General features: G+C 42.3%; 1 protein-coding gene across 1 annotated transcript; it reads left to right on the forward strand.

Annotated features, from left to right (window-relative positions):
• The first annotated feature begins 850 nt into the window (after nucleotides 1-850).
• Nucleotides 851-15,881, forward strand: lemd3 (LEM domain containing 3). Its single transcript, XM_053241833.1, has 13 exons — nucleotides 851-2,304; nucleotides 5,125-5,165; nucleotides 7,487-7,556; nucleotides 8,773-8,849; nucleotides 10,404-10,483; nucleotides 10,651-10,796; nucleotides 11,013-11,114; nucleotides 11,224-11,326; nucleotides 12,160-12,338; nucleotides 12,449-12,530; nucleotides 12,754-12,859; nucleotides 13,077-13,155; nucleotides 13,291-15,881. The coding sequence occupies exons 1-13, from the start codon at nucleotides 960-962 to the stop codon at nucleotides 13,452-13,454; spliced, it is 2,574 nt and encodes an 857-aa protein (XP_053097808.1). The 5' UTR covers nucleotides 851-959; the 3' UTR covers nucleotides 13,455-15,881.
• The last annotated feature ends 2,766 nt before the right edge of the window (nucleotides 15,882-18,647 follow it).

Raw genomic sequence — 18,647 nt, forward strand, 5'->3', positions numbered from 1 at the left:
CCGCACTGAGCCCGCACAGAAACAACACTGAACCCGCACAGAACCCGCACTGAGCCCACACAGAACCCGCACTGAACCAGCACAGAACCAGCACAGAAACCGGACTGCGGCCTCAGATTAAAGCCGACAGCTTTTGCTTTCATACCGAAAAACAAAGTGTTACTGGCTTGTCAGATCCGATCAGATTTGTGTTTTTATTTAAATCTATATTAGATCTATTTAGTTTTTATTTAGATCTATAAATCTTTCAAAAAATACATATTAATATTTATAAAAATTTTGAGAGGTTGTTGATTAATTGTGCTCAGATTGATATATATATATATATATATATATATATATATATATATATATATATATATATATATATATCAATAATTAATTAAATATTTAATTACACTTTTTTATTTGTATAAGTGTATTTACTTATACTATTATACTCACACATACGCATTATAAATATTATATTAATAATAGTGGATTTGAGGATAGTGGATTTGAGGATAGTGGATTTGAGATTGAAATCATTAATAGAAAAGCACAATTAAATCTCAAAATATTTACTTTATTTACATGTGATTTAATGTAATTACAATAAAATGATTTCTGATGAAATGTATCTGGTGTGTTCTCCCATTTCATCAGAAATCATTTTATTGTAATTACATTAAATCACATGTAAATCACATTAACTGAAATAAACTGCATTAAAACACACACGCAGTTATTTCACCTGTGTACCTGGTTATTTATATATATATAGATATATATAAATATAAAACACAGAGAGAAGCTTAGTGTAGATGGGTTTGATGTCAGATGAAGTGAGTGAAGGCTCCAGCGGCTCCTCTGCTGCTCAGGTCACTTGGGTAACTTTTAACTCGCCCAGTGTTACCGTCTGGGGGCTGCTACATGTACGTCACTTCCTGTAACGCTCTCTGTGCGAGTTCTGTGTAAAGATGGCGTCCGTGCAGCTAACGGACGAGGAGCTTTTCTCCGAGTTAAAACGCCTCGGCTTCACTCCGGGCCCGGTTACGGAGAACACGCGGCCCGTGTACTTAAAAAAGCTCAAAAAGCTACGCGAGGAGCAGCAGCAGCGGTCCAGGGGCGCGAAAGGGAGGAACAGCAGCAGCATTAGCACTAGCATTAGCATTAGCCCTAGCGGCGGTAATAACGGCCACACAGCGGCGGGAGCCGCGGCGCTCCGGGCTAGGCCGACGGCCAGTGACGTCACGCACGTGAACTCGACTCGAAGCCCGGGCACTCGGCCGCTTTTGAACGAAAAGCGAGCGGACAGGAGCGGAAAGTTCGTCCTGGGCTTCAGCTCGGACGAGTCAGACGCGGAGGCGCCGCAGAAAAAGGGAGGCCCGAGTCCCAGCAGGAGAGACCGAGGCTCGGCGCTGCACTCGGTGAGGCCTACACAGGAGACACCCGCCGCCGCCGCCGGCGCGCGCAGGAGTACCGGGCTCGGGTTAAACAGCAGCAGCAGCAGCAGCAGCAGATCCCCGCTCGGGCTGTCGGAGAGCAGGAGGAGCGCGCTCGGGGCTCCGTGGTGGACAGAGCGGGGGAGAGCAAGCCTCGGGGACTCGCACCGCGCCGCGGCGGAGGATAAGGATGACCGCGAGCCGGAGGACGCGGACAAGCTGGAAGAGGAGCCCGAGAGGACCGGGAGAACTCTGAACGGTAGTAAAGCGTCTTACAGCAGCAAGCTCTCTGGGGATTACTCCGATTCAGACGAAGAGGAAGAGGAGGAGGAGGAGGAAAGGGAACGCCGCCTGCTCTCCAGACGGAGTGTGTCCAAGTTCACGTCCACTCCGTACAAAAGCGTCTGGGAGTCGGAGCGCGTCCGGGAGAAGCTGGCAGACAGCAGGTCCGGCGCTGACGGTCTAGACATGGCGACTGAGCGCGAGGAGGACGACGGAGAAACGAGCGAGGTGACGGGGAGCTTTCTGAAAAGTTCCCGCTTCACGGGTGTAAACGGCGGCGAGGCCGCGGCGAGCAGCGGGAGCTTCAGCCCGGGACTCAGACCCCGGTTTTCCCCGTATAACAGCCTGGCCTCGACCTACGCCTTCAACCACTCCAACCACACCGCCTCCAACCACAGCTACAGCCGCAAGCGGAAGGCCGCGGCGCCAGAGGATGAGCTGCTTGAGCAGTTTAAACGGGACGAGGTGTCGGGCACCGGCGGCTTCAGCGCGCATTACCTGTCCATGTTCCTCCTGACCGCCGCCTGCCTCTTCTTCCTGCTGCTCGGCCTCATGTACCTGCGCATGCGGGGCTCTGGAGCCTCAGACGCGGTCACTGGTGAGTGAGTGACCCCGAGGTCCCTAAGCACCAGGCAGGGCTGCACAATACTGAGGAAAAATGTTATACACATGTTGTTTTAGTGGTACGATAATGCTGTAAGTGTGTAAAATCAATTTAAATATATTATTATTCTATTCTATTATATATATTTTTATATAATTAATACCTGCAAGTGATATAACATATATGTCTTATGTTCTTTAGAGGGAAAGAAAGCATTCTCTGCTCTCTGTTTCGCCCTGAAGCTTTGACTTCTCGTAACTTTTTAAAGTATTAAACTCATTCGGTTATCGCAAGCCCTCGCCATGTGCGTATCGAAATATTTACCTTTGCGATATTTCAGTAAATTCGATGTATTGTGCAGCTCTACTGAATACCTGCAGGGATTTTACTCCTTTTATTTCCAAAGCCAGTTTGTATTCTGAGGTTAGAGATGGCTGTGAACTCGTTCCCATTGTCTCGATCCCAAAAATAAATATCACAATACTTTAGTGCATTTTCACAATACGAAGATGAGCATCACAGGATTTTATTTTACTACACCTATGATAACAAGGTGAAGCCACATGATGGTGCACCCTTTAGAGATTTTTATTCAATAATTATTTAAAAATATATTAATAATGAATCCATTTGTCCAATCTGTTGCTTCTCATAGTGACTGAAATGGAGTTATAAATAACCTGATGATCGGAACAAAACTCAAGAAGTGTTTAACTGAAATTTAATATTTTCTTGCAAGTTTTTAAAGAGGTTTAGATTACAGTATGTCCTGAAAAGGCTCGCACGTTACCGGTTGTCACGCAAAGACAGGAAGTGCAGTACGAGGCTGTTGTTCTGTTTCAGGCGATCAGCAGGAGAGCAGCACTGAAGCCACTGTGATGCAGAAGTGTTTCCACTCTGTGTACTTTACATACCATCACTTACTGGAGTGGCTTTTCCCCCAATTTCTGATCTCTTGCCAATTCCCACCGCTAGCTAGCTCTCCCTGTAACACACGAGGACGAATGCTAGCGTGTTCTTCTTCCAGGACACGTGAAGCCGCTCGCGGGATCTTCTCGAACCGCCGCTCGTGCTGCATCACAGCGCAGTGTAACACACACTGAGGAAAGCTCTGACTGGCCTCTTCTGTATACGTTAACTCACATAGTGTTGCTCTGACACTGGTTTTGCTCGGTTTTGTCAGCGCTTCTATGCTGGCATGCTCCTGATTATGAAAAGATCATCTGTCATGTGCGCAGACTAATTAAAAATCATCCTGCCAGACCTCGCCTCGGCCGATGTGTGTAGCGCAGCAGGTGGTGGAAGCATGCGCCGTAGTTACGGTGTAGATTATGAGGGGTGTTATGATTTAAACCTGCACAGCAAATGAAAACATTTGTTTTCAGTAAGAAAGTCAGTAAGAAGTAGAGTCTATTTTCTTTCACTGATTTAGTAAACATACTGAGAAACTACAAATATAAAAAATTAATAACCTGGACACAAATGTTTTTGGCCCAGACGCCTGAGCTACTGATTTTTCTTCCCCTGATGTATATTCAGTATTTTAGTAGTTAATATCTTTTCTGTTTATAGTGCAATGTTTTCAGTCCTTTTCCCGGAGTAGTCCTGCGCTGAACATGTCACTGTTTTCTCTGCTTTCGCATACCTAACTCATCAGCTAATGAACAAGACCTTTAATTCTGGGAAACACTGAAGTGCTGTTTTTGTGTTTAATTACCAGCCAGCTATGTCTGAGGAAGCTAGTGCCTGTATTGAGAGCATGAGAGCATGAGTGTGTGGTGCCCAGGGAGAGTCTGGACTAAAGAGCGAGTGGCAGACAGACATCTAGGTCACAGACAAGCTAAAGCAGACTAATTGCTTGTCTCTCCAGAGATGTCGGAAGTCTGTGGCCACAGCTACAGCGCCTGACTCTGTTTGCTGGCTGCCTGATTATATCCAGCACCGTTTGCATCATTTTGTTGCTGTTTGGTTTCTGTTTATGGTTTTAGGGAAAGATGTGTATCACTGTGGCAGACATGTAGCAATATATGACTTTATCTTTGTTTTCTGAAATAGCAATGCTGACGTTTTGCTGTACTGTTAAAGACAACGGATAGCAGAAGTAGTGTAGTTTATTTCCACATGAAACAGGCACAGGTTTTTTTTTTGTTTAAACAGAGTCAGAAATTAGAGGCCTTTTAGAGGTGAGCAAGTATAAAGCAAGCATAATGTGCTGTCAAATATTTCAGAAAAACAACAATGTCTTTCAGTGATTCTGATTAATCTTGCACCAGACGTGAACTAATATTCAGGAAAGCAAGAGAAATCAGAATGATTGTTTTATGTTACACTGGAGTAATGACCCTGTCAACAAGTGCCTTTTTATTTATTATTTTTTTCCTAAAATAGCATTAAACCAACTATTCATGAGGAAGGACAACATGCGTGAAGGGGTTAAACATCACAATGTTTTGGCATTGTTTCTCCAAGTCGATTTTATAAATATTTAACACTGTCTTTAACTAAATAACTTGCTGCCACTGTATTGTACCATAATGTATTATAACCATTTTAAAGATGATAGGCCATTCATTTTTTGTGCCTATGTTAGAGATATGAATGTGGAAAATAATTGAATCGCACGAGTAATAATCTGTCAAAATGAGTTTTCAGTGAATGACAACTTTGCCTAATAATGTTAGAGACCCACCTTTGTTCAGATGCCGATGCTTGTGTGTGTCTGCCCTCAGCAGTCATGAGAGGGAAATGCAGTGGGATGTGATTCTCTCCTCTATTCTGCTATTAAAGTTCTCTGTTGTTTTTTCCCTTTTGCAGGCAGAAGCCACCCATTTGGCGCAGACTTTGATAAATCATATGTAAGTAACTTTATTCAATTTATTTATAACTGTTTGATTGTGAAAGGTATGTAATGTGGCCCCTTTGAAGAAAATTTTATATAAAAACAATAGCATACGATATTTTACTCTTAAACATACAGGGATTGTTGTTCTTGTAATATCTAAAGAGATTGTATATGATTGTAGAGGGATTTTAGAGCCAGTTCTCCATGCAGAACTTTTCAAGCTCCTTTCTCCTTTTCGGTTTGTGCATGTGGACGTCCTTCTTCGATTCAGATTCAGAGTTTCAGTCGAGTTCAAATCTAGCGACTGAGAGGGTCGTTGCAAAATATTGATATTGAGCTACTATTGATTTCCGTCTTGATTTAGTTGTATGTTTGGGTCTTCTCGGTAAAAGCTGCATTTATAGCCATGTCCTAACCTCCTGGCAGAGGCAAACATATTTTGGGGTAAAATATCCTGGAACTTCATTTATAAATAATGTGCATAAACTACGTTGTACAAATTTCAACACACTTTGTGGAATTTATCAAAACAAATGCTTGCTTGGACTTGTGCACATATTTACACACAGTTTTGTGTACACATGAGCGCAGTGACTAAAAACAAGGATGTTGTGCATCAAGCAACACACAGGGGGAGAGAGAGAGAGAGAGAGAGAGGGAGAGATAAAGAGGGAGGGAGAGAGAGGGAGAGAAAGAGAGAGAAAGAGAGAGAAAGAGAGAGAGAGGGAGAGAGAGGGAGAGAGAGGGAGGGGAGAGAGAGAGCAAATTTTTAGTTTTCAGTCAGTTTTTTTAGTTGAAAGCTCAAAGGCTTATCAGCAGAGATCGATTCTTGAAACCAGTTCTGATAAATAAATCTGCTATCAGCCGGTAAGTTGGAGAGCGAAAGGAGTCACACAAATGCGATGCCTGTTCTACCTAACTCTCTTAAGACCTTTCCACCAAATGACCTTTGGCTGCATAATTTCAGAGAGAAGTTATGGATGTATCAGCTATTTCCCATCCAGCATTGAGTAGCATTTTACCCACAGTGATATAATTTCCTTTTGGTGTGACCTTTTATTCAGTTCCCCTACACCGATACACAGCAGGCTATGTGAACCCGGACTTTCTGATGTCCATAGCTCGATTGTACTCTTGTTACAGTTAAAGACCCATCAGTAATATAAATCTCAATGGTGTCTTTTCCACGGTCAAAGTCAACTTTATTGTCAATTCTGCTATATGTACAGGACACACAGAGGATTGAAATTTCGTTTCCCCCAGACCCATGGTGTGAGAAACCAACATAACAAGACAAGTAATTAAAAAAGTAAAATAAAATAAAATAAAATACAACACGTACACTGTAGACATTCACGGCACGTGTGAGTGTGTAAATATTTACACTGTAGTGCAACAGAGAGAGCAGCAGTAGTAAAAGTGGCTTGTGCATTTGTGTGATTTGGGGTGTGTGTGTGTGTGTGTGTGTGTGTGTGTGTGTGTGTGTGTGTGCGCGCAGTTACAGTTCGGTGACTCTTAAGGCAGAGAGCTGGAGCTGGATTGCGATACACGTGTTCATTGAATTCATGAATAATCACAAAAACAGACACATTAATTGGCACTGTACTTTAGCGCACAAAGTCAAAATCTCTGTCTCTACAGTAATTTTTTTCGTTTATTTGCATCTCTTTGTTGCAGTAGTGAAATGTCAGAGTCCTTTTTAAGGTATCCTCAAAGCAATCACACCGTATATCAGCAGCAGCAGAATGTAAATGCCTCACCTGGAACAAACTCTAGACTTTTAATCTGCTGCCTTGTAAGTGAAATGATGAGGGAATAACACACACCTGGCCATGGAGCAGCTGCGCAGCCAATTGTTCGATTACTTTACGTCCCTTAAGAAGCGGAGGACCGCATATAAAAAGTGCTACACCTTTCGTCTGATTTGAATATAAATATTCTCAAATTAAAGCTGAAAGTCATGTTCATAATTTAATTTCTACTCCAATACACTGTAAAAGGCAGCTAAAATAACAGTAACTTATGGACAAATATTTATGACTTCTTTTGAGAGAAAATACTATTATTTAAATAGTAGATCTTATGAAAATGTGTATATTTTTGTTAGAACGAAGGTGTATATAATAATGTCGTTTTTGTTTGGTTATTCTGAAGGGCACATTAAATCTTTGCTAATGGCTGAATTCCTTTTTGAAAGTCCCTTGTTTTTTTCCTCCTCATGTGATTGAAAGATGTTATCGTGTTTAATAGGCTCACCACCTCAGTGGTAAAACAGGTTGAGCTGCAATGAATGTGTTACTATTTAAAGCAATGTTCTTGTTCTTTTGTTCCTAGAGCCACACAGAGAAAGACACCATTCTCAGACTTCTACTCCAACTGCACGACCATCTGGCCAATGCTGCAGGTGAATATAGGATTCAAAATGGAGTAAAACAGTGATGGTTTGTTGTTGATTGAGCTTTTAACTAGCTTTGTTATGGTAAATTGTTTGAGACTTCACTCAAGCACAACTAAACAACTGCACGCTCAGGATTGTTCAGTGCTGCAGTACCATCCATTGTGTGCTCATTATCTTGGTTTGCTCATGCTTGAAGAGACTGTTTAATTATGAAGTTTTGATGGAAGCTGTTCAAGGGATGGGTAATGTCAACCTTGTAAATGGTACAGACGAAGCTTATCCAGATTTACCATCCAATTTACATCATTAGGGGAGAAACCTGGACTATCAAAAGTCCAGGGGATGGAGCTGGACCTGATCCAACTCCTCCTATAACCCTGACTCACAAAGCAACACACTCAACACCATTTATCCAGCCTGAAACACACCGAGTTGTCTCCACCTCCTGGTATTTTTGGGTTGACTGTCCAGGTAGAAGGAGCTGGATTAGGTCCGACTCCACACCTGGACTTTTGGTTCTGCAGTGAGGGCTACCTGGAGACTCTGGTGAAGTACCTGTAGCCATTGGAAAATGACCAGTTTTTCAGACTTTAATGCATGGTGTGGCCCAAAAGATCCTCATTAACCTAATTTATAAACATTAACTCATTAAGATTTTCTGGTGCTTTAACAAGGAAAAGTAGAATGAAATGTGTGATGGTAAATTAGATGTTAATGTCTAATCAGGTAATTGTTGTTGTCAGTATCAGTTTGATTGTTTAGTTAAAGCAGTGATAATGTCATAATACTCCTAGAGAAGTGTATTTTGAGGTACTTAATCATGGTATTGAATTGTCATATCACCCAGCCTTTGTGTACAGTAACATTTAAAAATGATACTGACTCCAGCGTCAGGGCTTTGTAACACTCAGAGGTAAAGCACTTCCCTTTAAGGTTTCTACCACAGGAAGTGCTTTAGGACAGAGGACTTTGTATTTTGTGGTTCCCAGTAACATGACGAGCTCTATTTTCTGTCATATTTAAAAAAAAGTAAAAGTAAAAAAAGGCTGGTTAGTTAAAGCAGTGATAACATCATAATACTCCTAGAGAAGTGTATTTTGATGTATTGAATCATGGTATTGAGTTGTCATATCACCCGGCCTTGGTGTACAGTAACATTTCCAAGTTGCCTTTCGAACAATAAGATATCCTGTGGTTAAAATATGAAACGTATTTCTTTCAGGTGAACATGACTGCAAAGATCTCAACGAGCCATTCAACAGAAGTGTCTCCTTCTCCGAGGCCACCAAGTATCTGATGGTAGGTTAAGTTTTGCGCAGTGATTATGCCAGACTTTGTTTTGATGTGCTGGGAGCGGCTGTGAAATAATCTGAGTTACACCACATTGCTGTAGAGTTCTCGATTATGATTGATCAGAAGGTATTGATTACTATAACAGCAGCTCTGACAGTAATGTCACAGGTTTATATTAATGTTCTTGTTCTGATATCGTTTCTGTAGTAAAAGCTAGTTAATCTATACCTAGTAATGTGATATTTAACAAAGAAAAATGTGTAGTCCTTGATATGGAGTTTTCTGTAAGGAGACTTTAACGTTTATTAAACGAGACGCCAGTGTCAGGGCTTTGTAACACTCAGAGGTAAAGCACTTCCCTTCAAGGTTTCTACCACAGGAAGTGTTTTAGGACAGAGGACTTTGTACTTTGTGGTTCTCAGTAACATGACGAGCTCTATTTTCTGTCATATTAAAAAAATTAAAAGTAAAAAAAAAAGGCTGCTGAGTGACCTGGCTATAGGTTATTGCTGCTATAATGTCAGTCATAACGGGAACTAACTTTTTCCGCAAATGTCTCACAACCTTGGACAGTTACCTTGGATCAATAAAAAGTAAGGGATGTTCATAAATAAATAAAAATGATAATCATTGGCAAATTGGTGTGGCATAAGCTAAACTGGTGGGGCAAAATCTGATCCTTTTAATGATGTTTAATAAAAAGTTACTGAGGAGCTTCAGAGACAGAAAAATGTGAACAGACTGAAAACCATTGCTAGCTGGTGCTTAAAAAACCTACATGCACACCTGTCTGTTTCCTGGGAACTCGGATCTTGGGATGCTGGTCCATCATCATCATTTTGTCTGAGAGAAAAGGTGCATCTGTCATTTGTCTATAAAAACATACAGACTGACTACGTATATTGCTTTTAGTGCTATATGGAGCCAGGATCTGATTATAATACAATAACAGGACATGACATACACCTTTTAATGAACGTCAGAGTAGTTTATTTCGACCCCACATGCTTCATATTACATTTTATTCCACAGACAGCTAATAACAGCAAAAAAAATAGATCACGGAGTTAGACAGCACTAATTGTAAAATATGTTTTAAAAAATCTAACACACGTTCACGTTCCGCAGTCCTTACTTACTTTATTTGAAGAATGTTATTTGATGAATGTTCCTGTAATTGATTCAGAATACAGAATATATGCGTATGTCACTTAAAATATTGAAACGTTAGCTATACTGATTCAACACGTGATTATTAAGTGCCAGTGAGCACCAAAGCGCAGTTAACCCTTTATCACTCATAGGAAATCCCCTTTAGGAGAAATGTGATTGGTTTTTCAACCGAGTCAGACCTGTTTGTTATCGCCTGAAGTGCTGGGTCAGTAGTTTTAAAAGTGCCGGGTCAAATGCCGGCTCGCTCCTGTTGCTCCAGCAGTCCTGGGCGCAAGAGTAGTAAAAAATGTCTTTTAGCCCGTTCCTCTCCTCATTTTTTAAAAACCTTTCTTGCGTTAGTGATTGATAACGTGTATTCAGTCATATTTATGTTTTTGCTTCATCTAGATGCAAAATAAAAGCTATGAAGGTTGGATAGAAACAGCCATGGAGTGGATCATTAGAACTGGAGATACTTCTGGTATAAGGTAAAGTAAACCAATAGCTTGCTAATAGTAAACTTTTTTACTTGTTAGAGTTTCCTAACCTGATTGGTATTAAAAAATAAATAAATGCCTTGTTGTCGCGTCTGGTTACAGCTGTGGGTCACTGTGTCAATGCGTTCTCTTTTAACCCCTGACTGCTGGGCTTACAGGTTGATTGCAAAAGACCCTATGCAACTAGTGGAGGACGTGTCCGACATTACTCGTCTGGAGTCCACTCACCCTCACATGTCCTTCATTTGCCGCTTACGACGAGCCTTCTTCACTGTGATCTACAGAGTGCTCCTCATTCTAGCTGGTACGTCTCTCAACACTAGAGTTTCAACACTGATTCGATTTATTAAGGATAAGTGTAGGGTTTGGCTTCTGGTTCAGATAAATGAAAACGCAGACAGCCCTTGACCTCGAGACCTCTGCTATGTAAATCCAGCCTCACCCTTTCTTCAGCTTTGCCTAAATCTCTTTGATGTTCGTCATCCGTGGTCTGCTCTGTCTGCTTCCTGCTTCCCCACAGGAATCGGCATTGTTTATGGCGTACTGCGTTACATGAAGTACCGGTGGAGCAGGGAGGAGAAGGAGACCAGGGAGATGTATGATATGGTGGAGAGAATCATAGGTACTGATGCCAGGTTTCTCTGCTGCTGTTTGTTCTGTATAAATGACCTTTTGTGTGAGGAGTGATGAAATGAGATGAGTGTATCAAAGCTTCATTGCTGTATGTGCAGACGTCCTGAAGAGCCATAACGAGGCGTGCCAGGAGAATAAGGACCTGCAGGCTTATCTGCCCATTCCTCACGTGCGGGACTCTCTCATTCAGCCTCAGGACAGGTGGGACATTTTACCTTTCAGCTGGACTTTTCAGGCATGCATCAGTTTCAGCTGACAAACCCAGAAAATTACACTGCCATTGACCGGCTGTTTAGAAACAGCTGGTTGTCATAGCTCGGAGTTCAGTGTCTGTGATGTTTCAGGCTTAGACTATGTTGGATTTCTGTTGGACTGTATGGACTTCCTTTAGGCTTTGAGTTAAATCCTAAGTTTAATAAGTTAACTCTGTGATGCCCTTCTGTTACTGTGAACAAATTTCTTTACGTGAATAGTCTACGGTTTATATGTTTACAATTATGTTTTCAAAGACAGAACTCTTTCCACTTGGTGTCACTTTTGATGCTCTTTGTGTAATTTCTAAAGCTTTGACTTGTGAGTTTGTGATGCTAGAAGATTAAAAACAAATGATTTCTCTTTATCTGGCTTAATTTTGTTCATGTATTTATATTTTAGAAATAGACTTTCAGTGATATGAATGTAAGGAAAAGTCTAGGCATGTAGAACCACCCAACTATCCATGTTGTTGTATTTTTATTGTATTTTTTTCATTCTTTTGGCTAGAATATAAATATATTGAACAGCAAATTTCATATTGGTGTACACTTGAAACTTGTACTCAGTCGTTTTTTTCCTTTTTTCCCGCCATAGCCTTAAAACTATGTCCTCTTTAAAAATGGTAATAATATCTACAGGTCTCATTATAAGATAAGCATAAGGGTTAACATGTACATGCATTTTTGTGTTTCCTGTTAACAGTACTTCCTTTTTTACAGTTTTTCTTTTGTAAATCTAAAAGCCATGTTTTTGTGCGTGTGTGTTAATTTAAATATCAGGAAGAAGAAGAAGAAAGTGTGGGAAAGAGCTGTGACTTTCCTCTCTGCAAATGAGTCTCGCGTCCGGACAGAAACGCAGAGGATTGGTGGAGCCGATTTCCTGGTGTGGCGGTGGCTCCAGCCTCCCTTGTCTTGTGACAAGATGTGCAATATGCCTTCCAAAGTATGGCAGGGAAAAGGTAATTCTGCTCGTTATAGACTATGGCATCAGAAATATTATCCCTCAATCTGTGTACGTGAAACGTGTACTTGTTTTTATATTCAACATTGTGCTTGCCGTACTTTACAGCATTTCCGTTGGATCGAAGGAATTCGCCACCAAACAGCTTAACGCCATGTCTGAAAATTCGCAACATGTTTGACCCTGTAATGTAAGTTCTGGCTCTATCAGCTATGTGTGTTTTGTTAACAGAGTCTAGCATTAAGCTCAGCGCGTATCTGTAAGCGTTAAAGAGTACAGCAGATTTAATCTTTGGCAGCTTGGATTTAAAATGCTTGTGAACACAAGTTTGGCAGGCCAGTTAAACACGTCACATGCCGCATGTTTTAAAGACATGATGTTTTCTCAACACCCAGTTCTCTGTTGTTTGTTAGGGAGGTGGGGGAAAACTGGCATCTTGCCATTCAAGAAGCCATTTTGGAGAAATGCAGCGATAATGATGGGATCGTCCACATTGCTGTTGATAAGAATTCACGAGAGGTGGGTTTGCTCTGTTCACTGCTGAATGGTGTGTGTGTGTCACATGAGCATTTTTCCCCCATTTCAGCATGTTTCCTTTATATAATAAAATGGGGAGGAAAAAAAAACCCTCGAGGTGTGAAAGCTCCCTAAAACTACACATTCACATTGGAATCTACATATTGGTTGTGTAAAAGTCATCATCATTACATCATTGTGAGCTCTTCTGTCCCCACAGGGCTGCGTTTATGTGAAGTGCCTTTCAGCAGAGCACTCTGGGAAAGCTTTCAAGGCACTGCATGGCTCTTGGTTTGATGGTAAATGGATTTAATAATTGTGATAGAAGGGAGCGGAATAGGCCGAGGCATCACAGATTACATTGATCGTATGCTTATTTACAAACTGCAGTTGTGCTTTATCGAGCTCCTGACCTCTTGTGCCTTCTGTTCCAGGAAAGCTGGTGACTGTTAAGTACCTGCGTCTTGACCGCTACCACCAGCGTTTCCCGCAGGCCCTGGGCTGTAACACACCCCTGAAACCGTCCAGCTCCAGCATGAACACCATGGCCCGGCTACACCAGCGCTCCAGCACATCCAGCTTCCTGAGCTTCTCCTGAGCCCTAACCATGTCCTCTTCTGCTCTGTCTCCCTTTTTCTTTTCTTCTCCTTCTCTCTCTGAGAGTCTCCCCATCTCCTGGGTCCTTCCCTGCAGTTGGAGCCATGCTCAGGAGCTTTTTCCTCATTCAAGACATGGTGGTCTCTTCTAAGCAGGTCTAAAGTGACTGTTTGCTGCAACCCTGTCAGCTTGTTTGTCTTGGAGGTGGAGCTAAAGAGGAGAGCTGTGCGCAGTGAACATGTCGGGAGTTGCCAGAGCTTTGCTTAGGACAGCTAGTCCTGCATATCCCTCCTCTCAAACTTCGGTGCAATGGACACAGTTATCAATATTATGCTTTTTCTTTTCTTTGGATTTTTTTTTTTTTATCAGACTGGCTTTAATGGATTAAACAAGGAAACTTGGCTTCCACTTTATTCTAATATTCAGATTTGAGGATATATGAGAGAGAATTGAAGCTGCTGTCTGTGGTTCTACTCTTGTCTCTCTGTTTTGTTTCTCCAGTTTACTCCTCTCCTTGGTCAAAAGGAGTTCTGTTGGGCTATACATAGCTGCATGTGCTGGTTCCAATATCCCTATATTTATGCTTTAAATTGTATCATATAATGTGGATGTTTATTTCCCTGGAGACTTTTTTAACTTTATGTATTTCCTTTCTTTGTAGTTTTTAGTCCAAAACAATGGCATGCACACACTCTAAAAGGGGTGCTGTAAATATTTGTTGAATGGTGGTGGTTGAAATTGTCTGTAAAAAAAAAAAAAAAAAAACTGCAGATTGTCATAAGCTCTAATTCATTTTGTACCAACAAATGAGTGAAAAGACGTGTGAGAGGGGATGCCGTGACCACACGGTCATGCTATACAAGCCGCTTGGTTTTGAAACGTGTGTGGAGTAATTGGCTTTTTCTGTAATTTAATGCGTGATACCCCCACTTCATGCATTTCTCACCTCAGTCTTGCCATTTTGATTGTATTCCATTGTACTCTAATGTATTATTATTACTACTATTATTATTATTATTTTCTTTATATTTTGAAAGTTATGCGTTTTTTTTGTGACTGGTGCAGTTTGATGGTTTTGACATTTTTTTCCTAACCCACAGACATCCTCTGGCCACCAAAGTGCTTTAGTGTGCAGCTAAAGCTAAAGTATTCCACATGATCAGGATCAGCAAATCTGGTCAGGTGTTGAAGTTTGTCGCCATTTCCACCCTCCTTTACCCGTTTTATGTCGTAGTCTTTTGAAACAGGGACAGTTAAGCCATGCTGATCTTCACAAAGCATGTCCTGTTTTGTTTAAATATGGTGGGGGTTCATTTGAGATTAATAAAGTGTAAGTTTGTAAGAAATATTGTCCCCAGTTAATTATCAAGAATCAGATTAACTCCTACAGCACATACAAAAGTTTTAATAACTTACAAGGTTACATCAAAATCGCACAGAGTGGTTCATTTGACCGAGCAGTTACGATGGATTTGGTAACTCTGTCCCTTAGTTCTCCGTTATATTTTATTTTCATTATATAAGAAAAGCAGTGCAGATGGAGTGGAGTATTTGCAGCAAGATGTACAAGCAATGCACGAAAACATAGTGCACTGTTCTCTGCAGCAAATAACCAAATCGTGCCTTAATTTTGTGCTGTTTGAGGGACTGGCGCTGCACTTGTTGTGGGAATGTATTTACATTTTTTCAATTTTCCACATTTGGCTGTAATCATTTGAAGAGCAGAGGTAGTCAAATCCTTATTAAATCTCCTGAATATTTTGTGTGTGTTTAGAAAAGTGACCATGAGATGAGAAGTCTAGTTAAATGTACACTCATGGGTGCAGTTAATAAACTGATCATCAGTTAGGTCATCAAGGTTACACACTATCGTGTCCCCCCTGTGCATGCACACTTTTTTTTTTTTTTTTTTTTTTAGTGAGTGCAGGGTTTGACCTATTTTACTTTCACAGCTGATGTGCAAGAAATACAAATGCAGACACAAGTTGTTACTGTACTTGCACTCAGTGTAATTTGCTTTGTGTCCATAGCCAGTGTTGCCTGTTTACCTGTTTACCCCCTTTTAGTCTTTTTCCTTTTTTCCGTGCAGGCTGTAAATTGAGTGAATGTAAACTTGGTTTGGTGTGGCACAACTTGAAATGATGCCTGACTTGCATCTCCATTATTGATGTTTTTTTATTTTTATTTTTCCCTCCTCTATGATGTACCTTCTGTACACTGTACATTTTTATCTGTACAAAGTAATATTATGCAGCAGCAGCAGCAGCAGCAGTCTCAGCACATTGTATGGTTTTGACCAAGATCCCTGAGCTGCAAGCCAGAGAGGAAAGTGAACAATAATCCAGGCTTTTTAAAGCTTCAGATTGTTTTAATGTAATTTGTCACTTGTTAAACCTGCTCTAATTAAAGGTTTATTAGGGGTTTTTAATTTGACGTGTTGCCTCATACCTTGATAAATGATGTTTTGAGATTTGGAGAGTATTTAGTGGCGGAGAGGAATGTTATATTTAACCCATCTAATTGTACACCTTCGCTGCTGTGAATATTTATGAATATTTACTTTATCAATGAGAAATTCACGTAGATCACTTAAAGATCATCACCTACATCAAAACATATACAAATAAGACTTTTTTTTCCTAATGGCTGTCCAAGCATCAATTTCATCAGCAGCAACTAATGAGTAAATAGGTATGATTCTTTTTTTTTAGTCATCATGCCACTTCATATACACAGTGTATAAACATATACACTCTCCTTTAATGTGTTTCATAGCAAGAGACTGATTACTACAGAGGAATTGGAAAGATGTGATCAAATGAAAAGGAGAAATGAAATTCAATTGTTGATGTTTAAAAGGCCGTTTCAGCATCCCCCTAGTGCCCCCCAATATCCCCCTCACACCCCATAACACCCCTCCAATAGCCCCAAATATCCCCCTAATACCCCCCAACATCCCCCCAATATCCCCATAACGCCCCTCCAATAGCCCTCATACCCTCCAATATCCCCATAACACCCCCCCAATGCTCCCCAATATCCCCATAACACCCCCCCAATGCTCCCCAACATCCCCCTAACACCCCCCAGTAGCCCTCATACCCTCCAATATCCCCATAATGCCCCTCCAATAGCCCTCCAATATCCCCATAATGCCCCTTCAATAGCCCTCATACCCTCCAATATCCCCATAATGCCCCTCCAATAGCCCTCCAATATCCCCATAATGCCCCTCCAATAGCCCTCATACCCTCCAATATCCCCATAACGCCCCTCCAATAGCCCTCATACCCTCCAATATCCCCATAATGCCCCTCCAATTGCCCTCATACCCCCCAATATCCCCATAACGCCCCTCCAATAGCCCTCATACCCCCCAATATCCCCATAATGCCCCTTCAATAGCCCTCATACCCTCCAATATCCCCATAATTCCCCTCCAATAGCCCCATAATGCCCCTTCAATAGCCCTCATACCCCCCAATATCCCCATAACGCCCCTCCAATAGCCCTCATACCCTCCAATATCCCCACAACGCCCCTTCAATAGCCCTCATACCCCCCAATATCCCCATAACGCCCCTCCAATAGCCTTCATACCCCCCAATATCCCCATAACGCCCCTTCAATATCCCTCATACCCTCCAATATCCCCATAATTCCCCTCCAATATCCCCATAATGCCCCTTCAATAGCCCTCATACCCCCCAATATCCCCATAACGCCCCTCCAATAGCCCTCATACCCTCCAATATCCCCATAATGCCCCTTCAATAGCCCTCATACCCCCCAATATCCCCATAACGCCCCTCCAATAGCCCTCATACCCCCCAATATCCCCATAATGCCCCTTCAATAGCCCTCATACCCTCCAATATCCCCATAATTCCCCTCCAATAGCCCCATAATGCCCCTTCAATAGCCCTCATACCCCCCAATATCCCCACAACGCCCCTCCAATAGCCCTCATACCCTCCAATATCCCCATAATGCCCCTTCAATAGCCCTCATACCCCCCAATATCCCCACAATTCCCCTCCAATAGCCCTCATACCCTCCAATAGCCCCACAATGCCCCCTTCAATAGCCCTCATACCCTCCAATATCCCCATAATGCCCCTTCAATAGCCCTCATACCCCCCAATATCCCCATAATGCCCCTCCAATAGCCCCATAATGCCCCTCCAATAGCCCTCATACCCTCCAATATCCCCATAACGCCCCTCCAATAGCCCTCATACCCTCCAATATCCCCATAACGCCCCTCCAATAGCCCTCATACCCTCCAATATCCCCACAACGCCCCTTCAATAGCCCTCATACCCCCCAATATCCCCATAACGCCCCTCCAATAGCCTTCATACCCCCCAATATCCCCATAACGCCCCTTCAATAGCCCTCATACCCTCCAATATCCCCATAATTCCCCTCCAATATCCCCATAGTGCCCCTCCAATAGCCCTCATACCCTCCAATATCCCCACAACGCCCCTCCAATAGCCCTCATACCCTCCAATATCCCCATAATGCCCCTTCAATAGCCCTCATACCCCCCAATATCCCCATAACGCCCCTCCAATAGCCCTCATACCCCCCAATATCCCCATAATGCCCCTTCAATAGCCCTTATACCCTCCAATATCCCCATAATTCCCCTCCAATAGCCCCATAATGCCCCTTCAATAGCCCTCATACCACCCAATATCCCCATAACGCCCCTCCAATAGCCCTCATACCCTCCAATATCCCCACAACGCCCCTCCAATAGCCCTCATACCCTCCAATATCCCCATAATGCCCCTTCAATAGCCCTCATACCCCCCAATATCCCCACAATTCCCCTCCAATAGCCCTCATACCCTCCAGTATCCCCACAATGCCCCTTCAATAGCCCTCATACCCTCCAATATCCCCATAATGCCCCTTCAATAGCCCTCATACCCCCCAATATCCCCATAATGCCCCTCCAATAGCCCCATAATGCCCCTCCAATAGCCCTCATACCCTCCAATATCCCCATAATGCCCCTTCAATAGCCCTCATACCCCCCAATATCCCCATAACGCCCCTCCAATATCCCCACAACGCCCCTTCAATAGCCCTCATACCCTCCAATAGCCCCACAATGCCCCTTCAATAGCCCTCATACCCTCCAATATCCCCATAATGCCCCTCCAATAGCCCTCATACCCTC

Source organism: Pangasianodon hypophthalmus, chromosome 18 (genome assembly GCF_027358585.1).
Source record: "Pangasianodon hypophthalmus isolate fPanHyp1 chromosome 18, fPanHyp1.pri, whole genome shotgun sequence".
NCBI classification, from domain to species: Eukaryota; Metazoa; Chordata; class Actinopteri; order Siluriformes; family Pangasiidae; genus Pangasianodon; species Pangasianodon hypophthalmus.